Source organism: Canis lupus, chromosome 34 (genome assembly GCF_011100685.1).
Source record: "Canis lupus familiaris isolate Mischka breed German Shepherd chromosome 34, alternate assembly UU_Cfam_GSD_1.0, whole genome shotgun sequence".
NCBI lineage: Eukaryota > Metazoa > Chordata > Mammalia > Carnivora > Canidae > Canis > Canis lupus.
In genome coordinates, this window is record NC_049255.1 from 13,189,379 (window position 1) to 13,214,056 (window position 24,678).

General features: G+C 38.2%; 3 protein-coding genes and 1 pseudogene across 8 annotated transcripts in view; 1 reads left to right on the forward strand and 3 right to left on the reverse strand.

The window, feature by feature from the left end:
* MRPL47 (mitochondrial ribosomal protein L47) overlaps positions 1 to 2,268 on the reverse strand; it is a 30,635-nt gene extending 28,367 nt beyond the window's left edge. For 2 of the 6 annotated variants that reach the window (XM_038583425.1, XM_038583427.1), the window contains exon 1: positions 2,113 to 2,263. In XM_038583425.1, coding sequence (XP_038439353.1) covers positions 2,113 to 2,210 — 98 coding nt within the window. In that variant the 5' untranslated portion in view covers positions 2,211 to 2,263. Of the gene's footprint in view, positions 1 to 2,112 lie in introns of all 6 variants that reach the window. The other 4 variants (XM_038583424.1, XM_038583429.1, XM_038583428.1 and 1 more) reach the window with 4 other exon arrangements.
* Positions 2,269 to 2,305: 37 nt separating this feature from the next.
* Positions 2,306 to 22,268, forward strand: NDUFB5 (NADH:ubiquinone oxidoreductase subunit B5). The gene is made up of 6 exons (XM_038583431.1): positions 2,306 to 2,542; positions 13,266 to 13,354; positions 14,450 to 14,516; positions 16,065 to 16,126; positions 17,157 to 17,263; positions 21,641 to 22,268. The coding sequence occupies exons 1-6, from the start codon at positions 2,419 to 2,421 to the stop codon at positions 21,759 to 21,761; spliced, it is 570 nt and encodes a 189-aa protein (XP_038439359.1). The 5' UTR covers positions 2,306 to 2,418; the 3' UTR covers positions 21,762 to 22,268.
* On the reverse strand, positions 9,451 to 10,918 carry LOC102151300 (annotated as a pseudogene).
* LOC100687566 (40S ribosomal protein S26-like) lies at positions 18,927 to 19,357 on the reverse strand. The gene is given in 2 exon segments (XM_038583432.1): positions 18,927 to 19,145; positions 19,148 to 19,357. Coding segments are annotated over 2 exon segments (345 nt in total). The 5' UTR covers positions 19,341 to 19,357; the 3' UTR covers positions 18,927 to 18,993.
* Positions 22,269 to 24,678: the final 2,410 nt, after the last annotated feature.

Here is a 24,678-nt window from a genome sequence, read left to right on the forward strand (position 1 = left end):
GGGCAAGCACACGCATGTGTATGCTTGTGTGCAGAGGGAGGGGTGGAGGGGGAGAGAGAGAGAATCCTAAGGTGATTCCATGCTGAGTGCTGAGACCGTTTGGGGCAGGGAGGCTTAATCCCTGACCCTGAGATCATGACCTGAGCAGAAATTAAGAGTTGGACACTCAACCGACTGAGCCATCCAGGTGCCCCAATTATTGTGCATTTGTATGATAATTTAATGTACAGTAATTTAAAAATCATGTTTTTTAAAGAATATTTACTAACCAGCTGTAATCATATAATACAAAAGCAAAGTATATCACAAGTGTTAAATTCCTACCAAAAAAAAACAAAAAACCTTAACCTGAATCTAGCCACAAGGACGCAATCAGATAAATCCAAATGGAGGGGATAATCTAAAAAGGCTGATTTTATAAAAAATGTTCTGGATTAGGGATGCCTAGGTGGCTCGGCGGTTGAGCCTTTGGCTCAGGGTGTGATCCTGGGATCTGGGATCGAGTCTCACATCGGGCTCCCTGCAGGGAGCCTGCTTCTCCCTCTGCCTGTAACTCTGCCTCTGCCTCTCTCTCTGTGTCTCTCATGAATAAATAAATAAATCTTTTTAAAAAATGTTCTGGATTAAAGATTACTAAGGAGACATAACAACTAATGTGATGAAAGATCATTGATTAGACCCTAGTAAGAAAGAAAGAAAAAGAAATTAGCAAGATAATTAAAGACATTTGAATTTGGACTGTATACTAGGTAAAAGAACAGTAATTATAGTGTGTTAAATTCTCCAGCGTGATCACTGTAGTATTGTAGTTATTAAGACAGTGTTCCTGTTCTTAGGAGATACATGCTGAAAGTGTCATGATGTTTACAATTCTGACATGCCTCAAGTAGCTCAAAAAAATACATAAAGGCATGGATATAAAGATATAGAAAATGTGATAAGATTGCTAAGGATTGCATAATAAAAATGAAAATAGGCAAATAAAAATGGTCATTCTTTGTAGTACTTCTACAACTTTTCTATTGGTTTGAAATGAACAGATGATCATTTAATAATAAAAATCTAAAATTGATTTTGAAGAAAAAAAGGATGATGAGGAAGAGACAACTGATCCAAGTTTGCCATCTTTACTAAGTTACAACCTTAGAGCCTCCACAAAATGAGAAAAGTTCTTATCTCTAAGATAAATATAAGTAATAGTATTGTACATATAGATGCTCAGCAATTGTCTGTGCTGGGTTCAAGGGCACATACATTATTTCCTCTTAAGACCGATGATGGATTCCACTCCGAGTGTGGAGCCTACTTAAATAAGGAAATAATAAGAAACAATTTGTAAAAATCCGACGCATCCAACTATGTATAAAATTCAATTCAGGGGATCCCTGGGTGGCGCAGCGGTTTGGCGCCTGCCTTTGGCCCAGGGCGCGATCCTGGAGACCCGGGATCGAATCCCACATCGGGCTCCCGGTGCATGGAGCCTGCTTCTCCCTCTGCCTGTGTCTCTGCCTCTCTCTCTCTGTGACTATCATTAAAAAAAAAAAAAAAAAAATTCAATTCATTACAAACAAAAGCCAATAAAAGGGAAGAAACCATATACCATAAACTCTAAGTCGGTCCGTCCAGAAAACAAGCTGCCTTTCCAGAAATAATGCACATCATATGTAGAACGGGCTTCTTTTCCTTCATTTGACTACTTTCATTTATTCACCCAACATTACTGAACAATCTCTTTGGAATAGATTCTGGAAGTACAAAGCCCCCTTCCCTTCTCTTTGATCCATCCGAATCTGACACAGCCTTCAGTTCCATAACCAAAAACTCTTCAGGGCAACTCACCCAAACAGGATGCTTCTGTACCTCCAGGTTTAATTCAACAACTACTACCTACAGACCCCATGGACTGTCTGGCCCACAGTAGGAGACAACAAAACCTCTAAGGAAGGAACGGATACGTCGCAGGTGGGCAACTTCTCTAAGGTCATTCCTTCCTCACGCGGGTGCCTTCGGCCTCAGCCATCCGCACGGCCTCTCCGCTATCTTCAGCATCTCCACAACCAAACAAGATCTGAAGTCGGAGAGGAGAACAGATCTACTCGTCACATCACTTACCCTGTGCTAGCTAGGGCCTGAGAACTTTTAAGCAACTTGGGAGCCTTCAAGCCGGTTAAGACCTTTCTCCAAAGAACGCCGACGCTGGCCGCAGCCATGTTCCCACGGAAGTGGGAATAACAAATGCCCGCTGCTGGTTCCTCCAATCACGTCACTTCCGGTGTCTCGCACCCAGGGGGGTTGGAGAAAACAGAAATAAGCTTTGCCCTCACTCAACATGGCCACCTTTTGCCTTCGCCCTCATTGAGAAATCGGCCCTTTCGGCTCCCGTTGGGCGCTCCAGCGTTTCAATTGCCCAGAGTAGCCATGGCGGCCATGAGTATACTGCAGCGGGCTTCGGTCACTGCAGTGGCCGCTTTGTCGGGCCGCCGGCTCGGTCCTCGTCTCGGATGCGGGGGTTTCCTCACCCGTGGCTTTCCGAAGACTGTCGGTGGGTGCTAAGCTTTGGGAGAAAGCGCGCTTAGGGGACGTGGGGTGAGAGGTGGGGAACTCTTCCCGGATGACCTTGGTGAGGTCTGGGAGAAATAAGCGGGCTTGGAGCCGGAGAGACGGGACGTGGTCTTTGTGAGGCTACGAGAATTTTCCTAAAGTAATCAGGTCATTCGCGTTTAAATTGTCGCTTAGTATTTGTGAAACACTTTGCCTTGCAACCATTCCAATGGGTGCTAATTTGCGGATGAAGTTGCGGTTCAAAAGGCATGAAGCTGAGACCCACGTCTCTCCGGCACCAGATTCTCTGTCCGTTCCACCTGCACGAGGTACTGGGCCCCCGAGGTTGGAAGTCGGCTGCCCAGGAGCCGGCTGATGCTGAGTGATGGGAGGCGGGTTGAGAGGTTCAGGGCCAACTTCAGTAGGCACGGTGCCCACACGGTACTTTCAGGTTCCATGAAAATGGTTTAATTTGGATTTCTTTTAAAACCAGAAGAAAAAAAGCCTATAATGTTAGTGAATATGGATTGTATTAGTTTTATATCAACACAGTCAGAAAATAATTTTTAAGATCTTCTTAAAGAGAAAGAGGCACATGAAGGAAACGTGGCTGGGTCCAGGAAAGTCATAATGCAGTTATGGGAGGGCTAGTTGACTCCTAGGAGAATGAATGATAATAGCAAAGCCTCAGGTGCCTTGTATTCAACCTAATTCTTTCAAAGACTCTGCAAAGTAAGTACCGTGTTGTTATTCCCATTTTGCTAAGGAAGGAACTGTGACTTGATTGTTACAAAAATACTGCAGTATTGCAACAAATTTATAATAACAGTAGCTAACATTTATTGAACACTTATGTGCCATGTACCATCCTAAGATTTTTTTTAAAGGTATTGATTCATTTAATGCTCTTGATAAATATTCTATAAGCTATCTACCCTAAGCAATACAAGTAGATAGAGAGGAAGTGAAGTGTACTCTAAAGCCAAAAAGGTTTCTACCCTCAAAATAACTTTCTCTGTTTACCCCTTTTTTCTTCTTCCAATTTAACTTGAAGTATGTCACTTCACACGATGAGGCATTATACAGAGACTTGTTGCAAAAATGATGGAAAGAACAAATGATGTTCAGCATGTTCAAATGATGTGATGTTCAGCAAATTCCCAGCGGGAATTTGAACCCGTTTAAAAAAAAAAAAAAATACTACATATGTTAACACTCTTTGACAAATTCTCTTTGTAAGCCATTTCTGATTACAGATATCCTCTTCAGGGACCCTTGGGTGGCTCAGCGGTTGAGCATCTGCATTTGGCTCCGGTCATGGTCCCGGGGTCCTGGGATCAAGTCCCTGCATGGAGCCTGCTTCTCCCTCTGCCTGTGTCTCTGCCTCTCTGTGTGTCTTTCATGAATGAACAAATAAAATGAAATACTCAAATACCCTCTTCAAAGACTCACTATGGATAGTATTTAATCATGCCTTGCTGGAGATAATCTCAGGTAAAATCTCACTCCCAGATCCTCTTTATACTTTACTCCCCAGGAAAGGATCTAATAGTTTATACCTTATAGTTACTTTCAAAGGTATTTTGCAGGTGGCCTCATCTGTCACTGTGGAATGAAAGGTTTTAATTTGTTATATTATTGCTTATGTCTGAGTCTATGTGACTGTAAGATCCAGCAGAATAGAGAACTTTGCCTTGTTTTCTTTTCTCTGGACCTAGACTGCCTACGTTCAATTTCTGGCTTCAAACTTCAGTAGCTGTGTGACCTTGGGTCATCCTATCTCGGGAGCTAAGTGGAAAGTATTTAATCGCTTGGAACCTACATTTCTTCATCTTTAAAAAAAAGAGAATGTTTATTACAAGTGTGCTTATATTCTGTTGACAGAGAAATAAATATAATGTCTTTCCTATTGACAAGAATTTATAACCCTGAAATATTTCTGGATAGTTTGCATCTTTCTAGATAGCTGTTTTGAAAGATACTTATCAGGCAGCCCCGGTGGCGCAGCGGTTTAGCGCCGCCTACAGCCCGGGGTGTGATCCTGGAGACCCAGGATCGAGTCCCACATCTGGCTCCTTGCATGGAACCTGCTTCTCCCTCTGCCTGTGTCTCTGTGCCTTTCTCTCTGTGTCTCTTATGAATAAATAAATAAAATCTATTAAAAAAATTAATTCCTTTAAAAAAAAAAAAAGAAAGGTACTTATCTTTTACCATAAGAACTGCTTTTAAAAAAAAGGAAATTTTGGGCAGCCCCGGTGGCACAGCGGTTTAGCGCCGCCTGCAGCCCAGGGAGTGATCCTGGAGACTCGGGATCGAGTCCTGCGTCGGGCTCTCTGCATGGAGCCTGCTTCTCCCTCTGCCTGTGTCTCTGCCTCTCTCTCTCTCTGCATCTCTATGAATAAATAAATAAATAATCTTTAAAAAAAATTAAAAAAATTAAAAAAAGGAAATTTTAATGTATCTCACAAGGGAGTTGTGAAGGATGAGGGGGAAAATTGAAAGCACCTAGACTTAAAAGCATTAGCCTTGGGCAGCCCGGGTGGCTCAGTGGTTTAGCACCGCCTTCAGCCCAGGATGTGATCCTGGAGACCCGGGATCAAGTCCCACATCGGGCTCCCTGCATGGAGCCTGCTTCTCCCTCTGCCTGTCTCTCTCTCTCTCTCTCTCTCTCTCTCTCTCTCTCTCTGTGTGTCTCTCATGAATAAATAAATAATAAAATCTTTAGGAAAAAAAAAAAAGCATTAGGCTTAGCCCTGTGGCCACCCCTTTCTTAAACATCTGGTACTGTTACATTATCTTCATTCACCATCATTGAAAACCTTTCTCAGGAAATAAGTAGATAGAAGTATTCTATTTAATCAAATTATTTATTGTCATATATCAAAGGATTCCTGAAATGAGCTTAAGTTCTTCCTCAGCTACAGGAGCTTTAATTTGAAGACTGATGTGTGCATATTATGGTTTAAAAAACTGAGAAGAGTATTTAAATGATAAAGCAGTATGGAGTTAATTCAGACATAAAAGGTGGGACATTTTAACTGGATTCTGGATGGTTTTAACAGATGCAATTAGCAGGAAAGTAGATGTATTTTCTGATAGAACTGAATATGGGGCTCTTGGGATAGGTACATGTTAAGAGAAAAAGCATAAGAAAGGGAAGTTGGGACCAAATTGGGGGAGTGACGGGTCTGAATACAGAACCAAAGTATCTTAAGTCTTTTGTAGGCTGCAGAGAGTGAGTGTTTTAGCAGGAGAGCAACACCAGTAGTGTGTTTTGGGAAAATGCTTCTGAATATTGGTTGGCTTATAAGGGGGTGTGGATTACTTAAGCCAGTGAGTGAGGTGAAGAGGGCACAGAAAGAAATGCAAAGGTTGAATCATAGAATCAAGAGGCTTTGTCAACTGATGAGCAAGGGGGTAGGTGCAAGGAAGATGAGTGAGATTTTTATCCTAGGTAATTGAGTTGGTGGAGTCATTAACTGGGAATGAGGGAAAGAAAATGGCCAATTTCCCATTGTTGTCGTGAAGACACAAAATCTACATTATCTTATTTGATCCTCACAAATATCACAACTGTCAAGAACATAACTTTCTGGAGGTTATTTGCATTTTAAAAAATTGATTATTGAAGTTTTAGTTTCATATAGCTAAATGAATACCTAGTTGAGAAACTCCAGGCTTTAGAGAAGATGCATATTTAGTGGAAGGAGAATCTGAGTTCCAGAAATCCTGGCAGTCACCTGGTTGTAAGCAGTGTTAACCCTAATATTTTTAGATTGTAAGCAGATGGCCTTACCACATCAACAACAAATCGTGAAGATTTGGAATATTTGAAAAGAGTTTAGTGCTATGAAGTATACTTTAGAACAGCTAATAGTAATAATAGTTATTTACCACATTTAATGACATGAATAATTGTTGTTTAACAGTAGAGTAATTATGTGTAAAAGTAAGCAGTTCACTTTACTAACTGCATTAATATTGCTAGAATGCAGCCACACTAAGCTTTCTTCCATTGTTTTGTTTGTTACATTTTCCATATTTATTAATAGTGTTATTTATTGTCACTAAAGCCACACAGAGTTTAGTCTATCTCTCTCTCTCTGTTTGGGATGTGTGTTTATGGGTGTATGTCTTTCAGTCTGTTTGCCCGATAGAAAGGAAAAATTGGGAGTACACTGTCTCTTCTGAGTAGATTTAATTTCAGAGAGCAAGAAAGGATCCTAACATATAATTTACTTAAGAAATGTAAATTCAACAATATTTATGGAGCACCTACCATGTGGCAGACATGAAAGAGTACCGGAGATACAGTACTGAATAATACAGTCCTTGACCTGATGGACTTCAACAAAAAAATCAGTCTTAGTGTGTATTGTTCTAAAGGAACTAACAAAATGATGTTAAGGAGGGTGAGAGGGAGGCAGCATTCGATAGGGTAGTCAGAGAAAACCTCTTCGTAGAGATTATATTTGTTCTTGGCCCTGAAGGATGAGATGGGGAGGTAACTATTCAAAAAGCCTGGGGAAAGTTTTCAGTCCAAGAGGAAAGTAAGTGCAAAAACATGAAGCCTGGAAAGAGTTCTTGGAATTGGAAGGAAATCATTGAGATTGATAAAATCCAAAGTTATGCCTTCTTGTTCTAAGGCAGACCATATGTTCAGATTCTTTGAGGAAAAGGAAATTAGAAATCCTCCAGGCCAACCCCCAAAGTATCCTTGTTTCATCCCATTGTTGATAGTTGAATAACTCCATAAAGGGGAACTGGTGATGCAGTCCAATTTTTGTTTTTGTTTCTTGTTTGTTTGTCTGCTGTTTTATTTTTTAGTAAGACTAAATTTATTCAGTATCCTAAGTAAAAGTTTCAATTGTAAGTATCCAACAATATAAAAAGTATAAGACAGATTTGTAGATTTTTCTTTGTTTTTTTTTTTTTTTTTTTAAGATTTTATTTATTCATAAGAGATACAGGCAGAGGGAGAAGCAGGCTCCGCGCTGAGCAGGGAGCCCGAAGCAGGACTCGATCCCAGGACCCCAGGATCACAACCCAAGCCAAATGCAGATGTTCAACCACTGAGCCACCCAAGCGTCTGATTTGTAGGTTTCGAATATATTAACACAAAGTGCATGACTACATACAGTACCTCCTACAGGCAAAGAGGTGGAAGGGGAAGAAGACGACTGTGGTTGAGGTCTAGTAATACATACATACATAAGAAGTAGTGATGATCCATATTATAATATATTCCACCACCCATACTGTGGCCAAAAGGTACAAAAAAAAACCCAAAAAACATTTCAAAATAACAGGAGGAAAATGATAATGGCTGGGACTCCTGTGATAAACCTTAAAGTCTGTGGGAGAGCCAACCCAACTCACTGTTGTGATCTGTGCATATGGTGGCTTATAGTTTTTGCCATAAGGAAGAAATATAAAATTTTAAGTTTAGATTAAGATAAAATTATAGGATACTCATAAAAAGTGGCTCATTCCTTAGTGTTATTTATGCAATCCAATTTTAAAGATCCGGTTTTAAAAATAAACACTGAGTCACGTTATTATAAGGTAGGCAGAAGACCCTCCCTTATTATGAAAAGTCTGACCTGATAAGTTTTTCCTGAATGTTCAGAAAAGAGGCAATGAGAGTACTTTGGTTTGGGTTCAGGTAAAAGGCTTTCAAGTGAAGATTTTAGAACTGAAGAGCTCCATGTTCAGGATTTATTGTCTAATATCTCACAGTTCGCAAAGCCTGACTAGAAGAAGCCAAAGTTAAACCAACCTGTTTAGCATTAGCACATACCTCTTTTCTTTTAGTAGAGTTTCACTTTAATAGAGTGAAAAAAACCCCAACTCCTAATAGGTTAAAACAAGTCAAACAATCACTCTACACAGATAAAACCTTCACAGAGGTCAACTGAAGTAATCCAGAGCTAAAACTGAATTGTGCAGATTTTCAATGAAGTCACCAGTCATGCATGTAACACAAACAAAAGTCAATTGTTTACACACTAGACAAGCCCTCTAATGTGCCCCAAGAAGCATTAACCTTTGTTTTCTTTTGCATGTGCCGTCTTAAAGACTTACACATTTTTTTCAGACACTTTATACTTTTTTATAGAATGTGATCTCTAATCTACCACATGTGCTAATGCTGTGGTGCTTTTCATTTAGGATTCCTCATCCTAAATCTTGACATTTCCCCGGTGGAGCTTTGATTCAGCTTTAGAAGTTTCATTATAGACTACAGTCTTTTATCAAATATCAATATGGAGGGAGGTGACAAAGGATGCAACATATACAGTCAGGTTACCTCTCCATATATTTAGAAATTACTCCTAAAAGGTATTTGCACCAGAACTTAGTCTGTCCTGCTTCATATTCAGTAGTATAGGTTTGAATCATCAGAACCTTGGCAAGACCTTGTTTTTTCAGAATTATTAACAACTACATCTAGGGGCAAGTCCATACTGAGTTATGACAAATTTATTATCAAGAAGGAAAACAAGTATAGCCAGCCATCTTAAATGCCCTAACCACTGCTTCCCGAAATAGAAAGACTAAAACTACCTGCGTTTATCATACAACAAATCCCATCTCTATCCCCTGAAATTCCCTTAGTTTCATTCATTAGAAGGGGATTTTTTTAAAAAAGAAGACTTAAAGAGCACTTTACAGCAGCATTCAGCTTTCCTGTGAAATACTCAGCATCTTAAATATTATGTACACTTTTTTTTTTCTTCTAGTAAGTTAGATATAGGCTTCAGAGTTTATGGAACCAGAGGAGAAATAACCCATTCAAAACTATTCTAGAAAAGGTCTTTTGCAGAATAGCAGGTATCCAAGTTAAAAATAGGGAGGTTTTGTTGTTTTTTCTTTCCAAAATTTAAATCATTTTTGTTCCCTTTCTACCTAAACCTCAGTCTCCACTCCTGCCTGAGTGGAGATGGGCAGAGGCACTGGCCCCTGCTCCTTTGACTTCTCACCAGCTGCTTTCTTATTGCTGCACCCAGGCTTGAATAGATGTGTGTCAATGAGGACTTCCCCCAAACGGCCTTTAGAGATAATCCCATAACATATTTTCTGCCTGTTCCAGTATGTGAGATATAAAAAGAGAAAAATTGGCATTGTGTTGAAGCCAGTGGCCATCTCTGTATCCAAACCATCATCTGACTTGTTACTCTAAACAAGGAGATCGAGCTAGGGAGGCCTTGAGGTGGTACTGTGAGCATCAGAATTGTGACATTTAAATTCCTTCTGTAGTTTACCGATACCCTGTTTCTGGATAGAGTTTACACTTTCTTTGATTTCAGTGTAGTCTTCAGACTGGGTCCTGCCCTTGCATCTACCTTGTGGTTTTCAGTTTTTGGTTTTTTGTTTTATTTTGTTTGTTTATTTGTTTCTGATCCTGCTGGCAATTTCCTCCATCTTTTCACAAGCAGGACACAGGCATTACAGATGTCTTCTGAACGGGTCTCATGCAACCCAAAACAGCTCTGGACGTCCTTTTCATAGCATTTACTGTCAGTGAATCGAGAACTGGAGGATTACCTCTGCAAATACAGCAGCCCTCTATACTTCATCTTTGGCTTATGAAAATCAAACACTGGGCAGCCTGGGTGGCTTAGCAGTTTGGCGCTGCCTTCAGTCCAGGGCCTGATCCTGGAGACCTGGGATTGGGTTCCATGTCGGGCTCCCTGCATGGAGCCTGCTTCTTCCTCTGCCTGTGTCTCTGCCTCCCTCTCTCTCTCTCTCTGTGTGTGTCTCTCATAAATACATAAATAAAATCTTTAAGAAAAAAAAAAAAAGAAAATCAAACACCTTTTCTTCTGGGCAATTGTCTTTTTTTTTTTTTTTTTAATTTTTATTTATTTATGATAGTCACACAGAGAGAGAGAGGCAGAGACACAGGCAGAGGGAGAAGCAGGCTCCATGCACCGGGAGCCCGACGTGGGATTCGATCCTGGGTCTCCAGGATCGCGCCCTGGGCCAAAGGCAGGCGCCAAACCGCTGCGCCACCCAGGGATCCCATGTCTTCCAAAGGCAACTGTTCCATGTGCAATAATGTTCCCAGGTGCAGAGTGCACACTAAGCCAGCGCCCCCCTCCAGTCACTCCCTCCTCAATTGCCTTGCCTCTTCAATCTTATTTTGAACCAGTAAAATTGTTAGAAACTTCTTTGTATTAAGTTGAAAATTATCCTTTCACACATTGATCCTGGTTCTTACTTTCAGGTCAACACAGAATAGTGTAAGCCCTTTGTCATGGGATAGCCCTTCAGCTATTTAAAGCACTTACATGGTTTCTACCCAGACTTCTTTTTTGTAGGCGAGTTTTAGTTCTTTAAGCTTCACTGAATCATTTTCCAGGTTGTTTGCCATCCTGGTTGCTTAAGATGGTATGTGCTCCAGGTTGTTCCTCTAAAACAATGTACTCTGGGATGGACACATTTCTGCAGGTGTGGTTAGGAAATGGTGGTGGGTGCTCTTCCTGTTTTGACCCTATACTTCTAGTACATAAAATTAAGCTTGAATTATCTTTGGCCTTCTTGGTAATCACATCACACCAATGACTCTTCTTAAATCTGTGAGCAACTTTTGGGGGATGCAGTCAAGACCTTCCACTTACTATATTTAATCTTTTTGTCAATGTGTATGAAGACTTTGAGGATCCTACTTCATCATCAGTGTAGTAACCACTCTTGAATAGCTTTGTGTCATCAGGAATGCCATTTTCACCTTGTCCGGACTGTCTATAAAAATCTTGACCTCTCAGGGCTATGGAAAGCCTTTGGCAGGTTATTGAATTAAGTAATCAGCACTTTTTGAGTGTAATCAATCAATTACCTATTACAAATTCACCTAACTTGCTAGTTCTCTTCAACTTATAATGCACTTTCCTCATACTCCCCCACACCCACCATCCTGTTTAAATAGGAATTTCTGGGCCTGATACTTTTCTGAGATTGCACCCTGTTTCTTCTCTTTGTTGTCCTTATAGATATATAATTATGTTTATTTGTTTCTCACAGCAGGATATATATATCTCTTTTATAGACTGTAGGCCTAGCATAGGACCTGCACATAGTAGGCATTTATTCAGTTAGTGAGTGGTTTGTGTTGTTATCCAGCCCTTTTTACCCACCTAGTCCACAAAGAATTCTTTCAAATTATTTTCTGAAATACATAATTACTTTGTCACATTTTCTTGTTATTTTAGAAGCCTTAATAGTATGAGTTGTACCTAGTGAATTCATGCCAGCTTCTAATTCTCTTATGAATTAACCTCCTAAATTCATTGCAAGCTGCTGTAGGTGATGCCAAAATTAAGAATACAGTTCCTGCCTTCAAGACATTTATATTTCAGTAACAGCAGGGAAAGCAAGTATGAATATCACTAGAATATACAGCAGTTCAAAGGAGAGATCTTATATGGTTGGGAAGAGGGTTGGTTTCTTAAAGGATAAAATGTCATCTGGGCCTAAAGAATAGATTTCAGGATAGGGGAGGGCATTCCAGACATTTAAGCTTGAACAAAGGATACAAATCTTTTTTTTTTTTTTTTTTTAATTTATTCATGAGAGACACAGGTGGAGGCAGAACCAGGCTCCTTACAGGAAACCTGATATGGGGGTTGATCTGGGAACTCCAGGATCATGCCCTGAGCTAAAGGCAGGCACTCAACCACTGAGCCACCCAGGTGTCTAAAGAATACAAATCTTGGGATCCCTGGGTGGCGCAGCGGTTTAGCGCCTGTCTTTGGCCCAGGGCGCGATCCTGGAGACCCGGGATCAAATCCCACGTCGGGCTCTCGGTGCGTGGAGCCTGCTTCTCCCTCTGCCTGTGTCTCTGCCTCTCTCTCTCACTGTGTGTGCCTATCATAAATAAATTTAAAAAATTAAAAAAAAAAAACAAAAAAACAAACAAAAAAAAACAAATCTTTATGACTTCTATCATGACTGAAATTCCTTTAATGGGAAATTAGTTTTTTATCCTGTAGTGACTCTCATGTGAAATTTCCTTGAATACAATAGAAACAGTAACCTTGGTTTCCCAGTAACAGTGAGATCCTTCCCTGCTTCTAGCAGAAAGAGTTCACAGTGCTTGCAGCAGTCTTTCCAGATGTCCAGGAAAGGGAGATTGTGTAAAAATAATATCAGGAGTGAAATTTTGCCTCAGTTTATCTCCAGTAAGGGTTGATTACATACCATCTGATGGAGAATTTGAAGAGGAGAATATTCACAATCAGAAATGGCTTAAAGAGTGATTTTTATCAAGATATGTTAGAGTGTTTAATAGAGATGTGTTGAGTAAATACCTTTCCATCTATTTTTCTGCGAGCCCTAATATATACTGCTTCATCATATGAAATGATACAACTTAAATTTAGTTATTTACTAGCATTAGCAAATACTTATTGTAGAGGTAAACAGAGTTAAGTAACCCACCAAGAGTATCTGACCTCCCTGCCTGCTCTGGAAACAAATTCAAATTATTTAGGTATTTCTGGAACGTTGAATAAAAGTGAAGAGAACTATGGTTTACAACAGTACATCAGACTCTGTTTAAGATACTTTATCTGCTCTGCCTTTACTACTCCAAGTATGCATTTTTATTTTAATTCACATTAAACATCTATGCATATACATTTTCTGATAACCTGATTTTATCTCCGAATATAACAGTATATGTGAGCCTTGTATATAACAGGGTAATTTAATATTTCCAGCTCCTGTGCGACACAGCGGAGACCATGGGAAAAGACTGTTTATCATCAAACCTTCTGAATTCTATGACAGGCGTTTTTTGAATTTAATGGTGAGTTAAAACTTTTGCTAAACTAAACTCTGTACATACACATGGAATTTTTTTTTTGCCTATTTAGAAAACATCTTTTATAAAAGATGTGATTTTATAAATTCATATTTCTTAATAGATATGGAGATTTTGTTGTAATGTCTGATTTGTTACTGAGTTTCTTTTTAAATTAGTGAACCTTCTTCAATAAAAGGATTCATGTGTATTGGAGGTAAAATTTGAGCCATTTCTTTATTCTTAAGATTATGGGGTTTTGAAATATAACCTGTGTTTCCTGCGCGCGCGCAAACATACACACACACACACACACACACGCACATACTCACACATACCAAAATCTAGAAATTATAAAACTTTTAAAATGGATTCATTTGGGGATAATTATCATATGACTAAAATATTATTTAAGTTACCAAAGAACTCATTGAAAGACTTCTTTAATAAGTAACTCCATTATTTTGGGTTATGATTTTTTATTTCTGTATTGTTCAGGAACAGTGATTTCAAAGGATCAAGTAGGGTCCTGGCCATATATTTGTATCTCAAGGCTCTATAAGGCAAAGTAGAAGTTGGGAAGATGGAAAATTGTCTAGACAATTTAGACTCTCTGCCACTGTTCCTAGAGCTGTGACCATTTGAGCACTGGCTGCCCTCTAGACCTCTTGCCTGCCCTTTGTACTTAATGTCCCTCTTCATCCTCTTGCTTGAGCTCCCACTTTTCTTGTCATGACCAACTCAAACTCTATAGTTGTTGAAATCACCCAAATGTTTTTACCGTTTTCATCTTAATAAATACAAAAATTTTGCAACTTTTATTACATTGTGTTCACCAGAAAATGAAAAATCACTTAATTATATATTGTATTATGCTTGCAGAATTAATCCTTTTTTTCTTCCATTTTTGGTACCAAATATAGGCGTCTAAAAGTTAAGAGTAAAAGAAAATCTCAGAAATAAATAATTTGGTATCTATCACATCTCCAATTTGGCAAGTTTATTTCACAGGCAACGTAAAGAAATAAAAAATTGAAGATAATTTGAGAGTAGGGAAAGAGAGGAAATGGTTGTATGAAAACTATTTTTTAATCTCAACAGAAATTCTACATTTTGTTGACTGGGATTCCAGTAGCAATTGGCATAACTTTGGTGAATGTATTTATTGGTAAGTACCGCTCTGACCAGATTGGTAAAATTTTAACACCTATGTACACTAATAACAGAAAGAAATTATGGATGTTAGAAAGAAAAGTTATTTCAATAATAAACATAGGGTTGGGATTTTATTTTATAGTAACCAGATCGCAACTTCAATAGTGTGTAATTTTTTTTAAACTTTTTTTTTTCCTCCAAAAATCTTTAAGGTCATTAACTCTGTGGAGGCCACAAATGGCTTCAGAGAGCCTTGTTTTCCTCTTCTTTGTAATTTTCCAAACCAGCTTTGACAAGTCTGAATAAGGAAAATAGAAAAAGATAGAGGTAGAAGAGAGGCTGAGGGATGGAAGAATTTTTTTTTATCCATCTTGGGATATAGAAAATTATAATCTTCTAAAAAAGAATGAAACTGTGAAAGATAGCTAATGTTAGATTTTCATGGGAAATTCTGCCCAAAGTACTTCTAACATCTTGAATCCTAAAATGTTTTGTCTAGTAGTGATAGGGAAAACCAGAAGGAATAATGTGTCTTTTTTTAAATTTTGTTACACTATATTAAATTGTGAAGCTCTTACATAATTGCCCATTGGCAATGCCTTACACATAGGAGACATCTAAAAAAATACCTAATGAATGAAATCATTTTCATATTAAAGTGATTAAAATACAATCTTTAAACAATGTGGGGCTGTCAACCCCCTGATCAGTCAGAAATCACATATAATTTTTTTATTCCCCCAATACTTTATTGATAGCCTATAGTTGACCAGAAGCCTTATCAATAACATGAAGAGTTGAATAACACATACTTTGAATGTTTTTTGTATTGTATACTGTATTCTTTTTTTTTTTTTTTTTTTTTAAGATTTTATTTATTTATTCATGAGAGACACAGAGAGAGAGGCAGAGACACAGGCAGAGGGAGAAGCAGGCTCCATGCAGGGAGCCCGATGTAGGACTTGATACCAGGTCTCCAAGATCAGGCCCTGGGCTGAAGGAGGCGCTAAACCGCTGAGCCACCCGGGCTGCCCTGTATACTGTATTCTTATAATAAAGTGTCTGACTGTTGGTTTTGGCTCAGGTCATGATCTTGTGGTTTTGAGATCCAGCCCTGCATCAGACTTGGCACTCCGCAGGGAGTCTGCTACTCTCCTTCTTCCTCTTCCTCTGTCCCTCCCCACCCACGCATATGCTCGCTTGCTCTCTCTTTCTCTCTCTCTCTTTCTCTCTCAAATACATAAATAAAAACTTAAAAGTAAGCTAGAGAAAAAATGTTATTAAGAAAGTCGTAGGGATGCCTGGGTGGCTCAGCAGTTGAGCGTCTGCCTCGGCTCAGGTCATGATCCCAGGATCCCGGGATTGAGTCCCACGTCGGGCTCCCTACAGGGAGCCTGCTTTTGCCTCTCTCTATGTGTCTCTCATGAATAAATAAATAAAATCTTTAAAAAAAATGACAACAACAAACCATAAGAAGTTAGCTTCTGACTTAAATAGTGAAGAATTAAGATTATAAACTCCTGATACTAAAATTGGACATCACTGTTTTCTCTTACTCTAGGTGAAGCTGAGTTAGCAGAAATTCCAGAAGGTTACATCCCAGAACACTGGGAGTATTTTAAGGTTGGTATATGTTATTAAAAGTTACTTTCTGTTAGTTGTTTTATCAGTGCACTGATTAATGTCTTCATTTAGCAATGGTGGTATTGTTTTATAATAAGTTTTTGCTATCAACTAGATGATACATTTTGTGCTTACTTTTTACAAGCAACTTCTGATAATTTTGTTTCATTACTTTAAGCTTTATGATTTTTTAAAGAATGACTCTGCAGTGTGTTTCCCTCCTAGCAGAGTAACAGTCAGAATTTATTCTAAGTTCAATGCCATAGGAAAAATTTTACTTGTGCTAATGCTAGCTGTTCTTTATTGAGCAGCTACTGTGTAGCAGGTACTATGGTAGTGTTTTGCAAATATTCTCTTATTCCATATGAAATGTGCTATTATTATTCCCAATTCAGAGATGAAGAGACTGAAACTTAAAAGAGGGTAAGTTGACCTGTCCAAGAAGTATGGCCAGTATTGGAACTTAGGCAGGCCTGAGCCCACAGCCTGTACTATCAGTCATTTTATCACACTGTCACTGCTGCTAAAACCCAAAGTTAATTCTATTACTTGTCTTTATAAGTGTTATAGTGAGATGGCCTTGATTAAATACTATCATGTTTTATTATCTGAATGAACTATATTTCAGAAAATAAATGTATCATTATTGTACCTTAAGGCAAACCATACAGGTAGTTTATGCTGAGAGAAGAAACTTCAGTTTTTAATCCCCAAACTCTGGGTTTGGCTCCTAAATCTACCACTTAAGATACTCACTGCAGTATACTGGCAAAGAGCATAGGTTTTAGAGTCAGACCTTGTTTGAGTCTGGATGCTGGCACTTAGTAACTGTATAACTTTGTACAATTTGTTCATCTATAAAATGGGAACAAAAATAGTATCCATCTAATGGATTGAAAGTATTTAAAATACATATAAAGTAGTTGGCATTTAGTAAGCATTATTGGTTTACCTGAAATGGCCATTTTAAAGAATAGTAAACTGGAAGAGCAAAGTACTATTCAGAAAATAAACAAATTTTCTCTTTTAGCATCCTATATCAAGATGGATTGCCCGAACTTTCTTTGATAGCCCTGAAAAGAATTATGAAAAAACAATGGCTATCCTTCAAATTGAAGCTGAAAAGGCTGATTTACGGTAAGGGGGGAAAAAAAAAAGATGTGCAGGGGGTAAGGAAGAAAATCCTTTCTTACCGTTGCAAGCCACAAGAAAAAATTTAATAAACTATATCAGCACAATTAGATGCTCCATGGAAAGGGATGAAAATAGGGAGGAAATTAGCCTATTTACAGTAGAGTTTATGAGTCAAAGACTGAGAGACTTACTAATTGATAATATCTATCAGAGTAAAAGAATTCTTTTTAAAATATCACACTCTTAAATGCAAGGCAACTGTCTGCTCCCTCTATCCCCAATCCCCAATTTCCTTTTGTCTTCTACCTAACCTCATTTTTTTCCTACCTAACCTCATTCTTAAAGGTGACTACTATTTATTTTTTTATTTTTTTATTTTTATTTATTTATGATAAGTCACAGAGAGAGAGAGAGAGAGAGAGAGAGGCAGAGACATAGGCAGAGGGAGAAGCAGGCTCCATGCACTGGGAGCCCGACGTGGGATTCGATCCTGGGTCTCCAGGATCGCACCCTGGGCCAAAGGCAGGCGCCAAACCGCTGCGCCACCCAGGGATCCCAGTGACTACTATTTAGTTATTTCTTAAATCTTTCTAAAAAAAGTTATGTATTAAAAATATATATTAACACAAATAGAATCCTCTTATAAACACTGTTTCACTTAAATACAGCTTAATGGTTTTTCTATAATGGCATATCCCATTTGTTTTAATGGCTGCATCATATATTTCACTGGGTAGATGTGCCTTAATTTTTTTAACCAGTACACATAGTATTGTGAATATTCTCATATATAGATTTCTGCATATTTATTTAGTGTATATGAAATATAAATTCCTAGCAGTGGCACTGATATACCAAATGTCATATGTTTTAAATTTTATTTTATTTTATTTATTCTTTTTTTTTTAGATTTTATTTATTTATTCATGAGAGACACACAAAGAGAGAGAGAGAGAGGCAGAGACACAGGCAGAGAGAGAAGCAGGCTCCATGTGAGGAGCCTGATGTGGGACTCCATACCGGGTCTCCAGGATCAGGCCCTGGACTGAAGGTGGCATAAACCGCTGAGCCACCTGGGCTGCCCATGTTTTAAATTTTAGATAGTTGTTGCCAAACTCTTCCAAAAAGTTGTACCAGTTGTTTTTTTCTGCCACCAATACACGATAATTTGTTTTCCATACCTTTCCCTCTAAATGAAATTTATCAAACCTAAGCATTTTGCTGCTAAGATAGTTGAATTTGTAAGTTTGAGTATTTTTTCATCTATCTATTGTTTGTATTTGTTTTCCTGTAAATTGCCCATTTTTCTACTAACTTACACATTTTACTAAAATATCTCTTTGGTTGTTTTCTTTTTCTTTTTCTTTTTTTTTTTTTTTTTTTTTTTTTGAGATTTTATTTATTTATGAGAGACAGAGAGAGGGGTAGAGACATAGGCAGAGGGAGGAAGCAGACTCCCTGCAGGGATCCACGGACTCCAGGATCACACCTTGAGCGGAAGGCCGATGCTCAAGGAAGGCAGATGCTCAACCGCTGAGCCACCCAGGCATCCCTCTCTTTTTGGTTTTGTTGCAGTTGTTTTCCCAACTTGCATTTGTCTTCTGATAGTGTAAAATTTTTTGCAAAGTTTTTTTTGTTTTTTTTTGTTTGTTTGTTTGTTTGTTTTAAGTATAATCGCCATTTATTTTTTTCCCGGAGAACACTTTTTCTTCAGTCGTTAAGGACTCAGCTGCTTACATGGGCTTCGGTGGAGGTCGTGGGGCGGCTCCCGCGGGTCTAAATCGGGGCGGGGGTGTTCGGTCCTTCCGCGCTTCACGAGAGCGATTCCGGACTACCTTGCTGTGAATGGCACAACTCACGCAGTGATGGAGCTTCACGTACAGCTGGGAAGCACGTAAGCGTCGAAGACACTCGCTTCGGCAATGCCCCTGACGGCGGCGGCCTCCGCGATGTCCCGAATAACGAACTTCTTAATGGCCTTGTCCTTGGGCACACAGCGGGCGCAGTTGGTGCAGCGGGTGGGCTGCACGTGGCCGCGGCCCTTCTTGGCACGGCCATTGTTCCTTCTCTTCTTCGTCATCCTGGGCGCCGACCGAGAGGGACAAAGTGTTTTTATGTTTCAGATAACGAAAATATAGTAGTAGCTAGTATGTTTCTCAACACTTACTATGTATTAGTATTTTAATTATTTTGTATATATTTACTCATTTAATTATTGTCAGGTTTCTCAGTCTTTTTCTTTTTTTAATTATTTTTTTAAGATTTTATTTATTCATGAGAAGCATAGAAAGAGAGGCAGAGACATAGGGAGAGGGAGGAGCAGGCTCCGTGCAGGGAGCCTGATGCTGGACTTGATCCTGGGCCAAAGGCAGACCTTAGGCAAAAGGCAGACGCTCAGCCACTGAACCACCCATGTCCCCATCAGTCTTTTTCTTTAGCTTTTGGGATTTTGTGTCATGGAATGGTCTCTGATAGTAATGAAATAAGCAAATATGTATGTAAGTCCAAATTTTTTTTTTAAGATTTTATTTATTTATTCATGAGAGAGGCAGAGACACAGGCAGAGGGAGAAGTAGACTCTATGCAAGGAGACTGATGTGGGACTCGACCTGAGCCAAAGGCAAACATTTAACCACTGAGCCACCCAGGCATCCTCAAATTCTTTTTTTTTTTAACGTTCATGTTTCCTTTGGTACTTTTAAATGTCATCCTGAGATTTATGTTAGTGTTTGTAGTGAGGTTTACATACAGTCACATGTACCCATTAAATTTGATGGGTTTTTAACAAAGGTAAATAGCTGTGTAACCATCACACTCAAGGTCATTTTGATCACCTGATAAGCTTCTTTGCTGTCCTTTACAGTCATTTCCCATCCCCTACTCTTAGCCCTAGTCTACCATTGATCTGCTTTCTCTTTATTCTCTTTTAACTTTGTAGTTTATAAAAATTGGTACAATATTTTAAAAGTATTTAAATGATTAAAAGAATATACAATTGGCCTGTTTTCTAGATTTGTAATTATATGTATATATAATTACCATATGGAATTGTTATTAAGTATTTAAGAGCTTAGGATAGCAATATGGCTCCTACTTAGTATCATTAGACTTTTTTGAACTTTAGACATATACCACATCTCTATTTCCTATTTCCTATTTTTGAAAGATTTTCATCATTCTTTTCAACAGGTGCCTAGTAGTCTATTATAAGGGTGAAACATAATTTATTTAACCAGTGCTTTTGATGAATATCTTAATATTTGTATTTTGGATAATTATATTCTAAAGAGTAGAAAAAAGGATAATATGAGGATACATAATCCAAAAAAAAAAAAAAAAAGAAAGATAACTCTTTTAGAGTATACAAAGGTTTGTAATCTTTCATAGATAGGGGGTAGGGTTAGTGAGCTGGTTAAAGTTAATAAAGTGAATTATTTAACTGATAAATTTCCAGTCATATGAAAAATTTAATATGTAGTCTATAAAAATGGAGAGGAGAAAAGACTATTTCATTTTTAATTTGTTTTTGTATCTTTCAAGTTTTTACTTAAATTCTAGTTAGTTAACATATAGTGTAATACTGATTTCAGGAGTAGAATTTAGTGATTCATCATTTATATATAACACCTAGTGTTCAACACAAGTGCACTTCTTAATCCCCATCACCCATTTAGCCCACGTCCCACACGCCTCCCCTCCTATAACTCTCAGTTTGTTCTCTATAGTTAAGAGTTTTTTATGGTTTACTTCAGAAAGGGATTATTTCAGGAATACGTGGTCTCGAGGTTTTCTAAGAGGCAAGGAGACGGGAAATGCATTACCACTATCCAAGTGAAAGTGATCAGTCCAGATAAAGAGCAGGGACAGGAGGAGAGAAGAGATTGATTATCAATGCAAGTGGTATTTGTTGGTTAACTACCTATACAAGATAATGAAAGTAAAAAATGAGTCCCAAATTTTCCTTATAGGTACATTTCAGATATATGCATACGAATCTATGGAGGTATATTATTACTTTACATAAATTACTTAGAGAATACTTTACACAAAAGTATTATCTAAAGTATTTTAGGGTACCTGGGTGGCTCAGTGGTTGAGCATCTGCCTTTGGCTAGGGTTGTGATCCTGGGATCCTAGGATCGAGTCCCGCATCAGACTCCCTGAGTGGAACCTGCTTCTCCCTCTGCCTATATCTCTGCCTCTGTGTGTGTGTGTGTCTTTAATGAATAAATAAATAAAATCTTTAAAAAAAATTAAAGTATTTTAGATAATACTTTACACAAAAGCAAAAGATCTAGTGGTTTTTCTTTATGAAGATAATTTGTTAACTTTGCAATTGGAAATGCTGGACTCACAATATTGCTATTCTGTTTGTTATAGGTTAAAGGAGCTGGAAGTGCGAAGGTTGATGCGTGCAAGAGGTGATGGTCCCTGGTATCAGTATCCAACTGTTGATAAGGCACTGATTGATTATTCTCCAAAAGCAACTCCTGATAACTAATCTTTTATTTCTCTAATACAAACTGTATTCTCTTTAGGGGAAAACTCAATAAATATATTCTGTATTTTTGCTCACATGATGAATAAAAGATCTTCCATTGTTCTATTTCTCCACATTGGTTCAGATTAAGACTTCTGTGTGGGATTTCAATTTTTTTTTTTTTTTGCTTTATTGAGGCATAATTGACAGAATTGTAAGATTTGAAGTGTACATTGTGATGATTTGATATATATTGTGAAAGGCAGAATAAGACTTTTGTCTTTTAAGAAGGTTTGTTATATAATAAAACCTTGGGCAAATAGGAATTTATGAACTCCTAAGGGTGTGACTTTGAAAGTTTTGTCTGATAATTGAAAGTTAGAGAAGTCTAATTATGTTAAATATCAAGAAATGTAGTAGTTTACATACATGCCTAGATTATTCAGAGGTGATTCAGAATTTTAAATTACATAATTATTGAACTAACTACATAAACATTAACATCTTAATAAACAATTTCTCAGTGAACAAATCTCAGATATTTTCATGTTTTCTGCCATTACACTTATTTTTTGTCACTGAAGTGATTTTTATTGAATATAGTTGTCAATGTTACCTTAGTTTCAAATGTAGTATAGTATATTAGGCATTTTAAATGCATACACACTTGCACCCCTTTTCTTAGATGCGATCTCTTAAGCTTCCTGGAGTTCTTTTTTTGTAAGCACAAGGTAAAATGAGTACTGCAAAGATTATAAAATGTGAGTAGGGATCCCTGGGTGGTGCAGTGGTTTGGCGCCTGCCTTTGGCCCAGGGCGTGATCCTGGAGACCCGGGATCGAGTCCCACATCGGGCTCCCGGTGCTTGGAGCCTGCTTCTCCCTCTGCCTGTGTCTCTGCCTCTCTCTCTCACTCCATGTGACTATCATGAATAAATAAATTAAAAAATAATAATAATAAAATAAAATGTGAGTAAAAGCTAAAATAATGGCTGTCATTTATTAAGCACTTACGGTTTGCTAAGTACTGTGCTAAATGCTTGTATTTTTTCACATTGATTTGGAAATACCTTACAGGGTACTATCACTTTATGTTTAACAGATGAGAAATTGAGGCTTAGAGATTTTAAATACATAATATTTACAAAAATAAAAATTTGCACTTCAACTTCCAGAATGACTTTTAGCTTCAAAAATCCATTGTTTTCAGGAAATACCTTTTGTGCCCTGGGGACATTTAGGGCCCTTTACAATCTAGATAGGATCCTCTGGAGTATTTGCATTTTCCTATTTTCCCAGAAGAGGGCTGCCTCACCCAACTACTTCCAGATTTCATTCTGAAGATTCCACATGCAGTCAAATTACCAACTCTTAATTCTAACAAAGGATATGAAAGAAGGGCATGCTGTCCCTAAGCCTCTGTAGGAGAGGGGTAAGGAGAGTGGAAGCAGATAGGTCTTGAGAATGGTAATTGTAAATAATGCTACATTTAATGTACATTTATGTTAACCTTTTTTTAGAGTTTACAGGTTATTTTCTGGCATTACTAGGTTTTATTTTCTCCTTTCTACTAATATAGATGTAAGAAACATAACAGAAATATTGAAAGCATAAGAAATACTATGAATTATGAATGCCACTACCCATAAAAAAATTTGAGAAAGTTCCTTCAGTCATCCTTTTATTATATTAACATAGCTGGGATCATATGAATATTTTTTAAGGTTTGAAAGTGTTTCTTGAAGGAAAATGTTAAAAAAAAAAAAAAAAAAGAAAATGTTAGTAAAGCTAGTATATATATGTTTATGTTGATTTTTATGTATTTTTTTTCTAATTCAAATACTTAAAGCTTATTCTGTATTAGTCACTATGATATAGGCAAGGGATAAAGTGGTCATCACAGTAGACACATTTCCTCCCAAGAGTTTACTCTTTAGTACAGATGGTAGACATTAAAGCAGATTTTTTTTTAATTTGTTTATTCATTCATGTGAGAGAGGCACAGAGAGAGAGGCAGAGACATAGGCAGAGGGAGAAGCAGGCTCCTCGCAGGGAGCCCGACGTGGGACCCGATCCCAGATCCCAGGATCACGCCCTGAGTTGAAAGCAGATGCTCAACCGCTGAGCCACCCAGGTGTCCCAAAGCAGAAATTATATGCATTGAGTTTGGTAGGAAGAACAATACTGTAGCAACCTGTGGGATCTCAAGCTAGCCTAAGGCAACATGGAATGATTGTAAGCTTGTTTCATAGCATCTGGAACATGGTAGACACTGAGTCAAGATCAGCTGAGTGAATGATATGTGGATTTAACATTGTTTGGGGTTATCTTTATCTTTTTTCTTCTGCAATTCTACAGAGCCCAGCCTGTGTAAAAAGGCATGGGCTTGCTTGAATTGAGCAGACCTCAGACTAAATCCTGAGCTTGCTAATTACAGGGACAGTAATGATGGCTTCAGTCTTCTTGGTATCTGCTCCATGTGCCAGACACTAAACTAGGGACTTTATGTTTAATCTTCCCTTCTAATGTTGGGAAATTTCCTTCATGCTTTGAGCCCTCTTTCTAAAAGATGATCTTCATCCCTGGTAGTGTTGTAAAGATCACTGGGACAATGTATGTCAAGTGCCTACTACACTAGTAAATGTAAAGAGGTGATAAAGATCTCTCTGCCAACTAAAGATTAAAATGGTCCAGGGATCCCTGGGTGGCGCAGCGGTTTAGGGCCTGCCTTTGGCCCAGGGTGCGATCCTGGAGACCCGGGAACGAATCCCACGTCGGGCTCCCTGCATGGAGCCTGCTTCTCCCTCTGCCTATGTCTCTGCCTCTCTCTCTGTGTGTGTGTGACTATCATGAATATATAAATAAAATCTTAAAATACAATAAAATGGTCCACTTCTTTTTCAAGAAAATTACTAAACATCCCATATTGTCTCTGCTTAA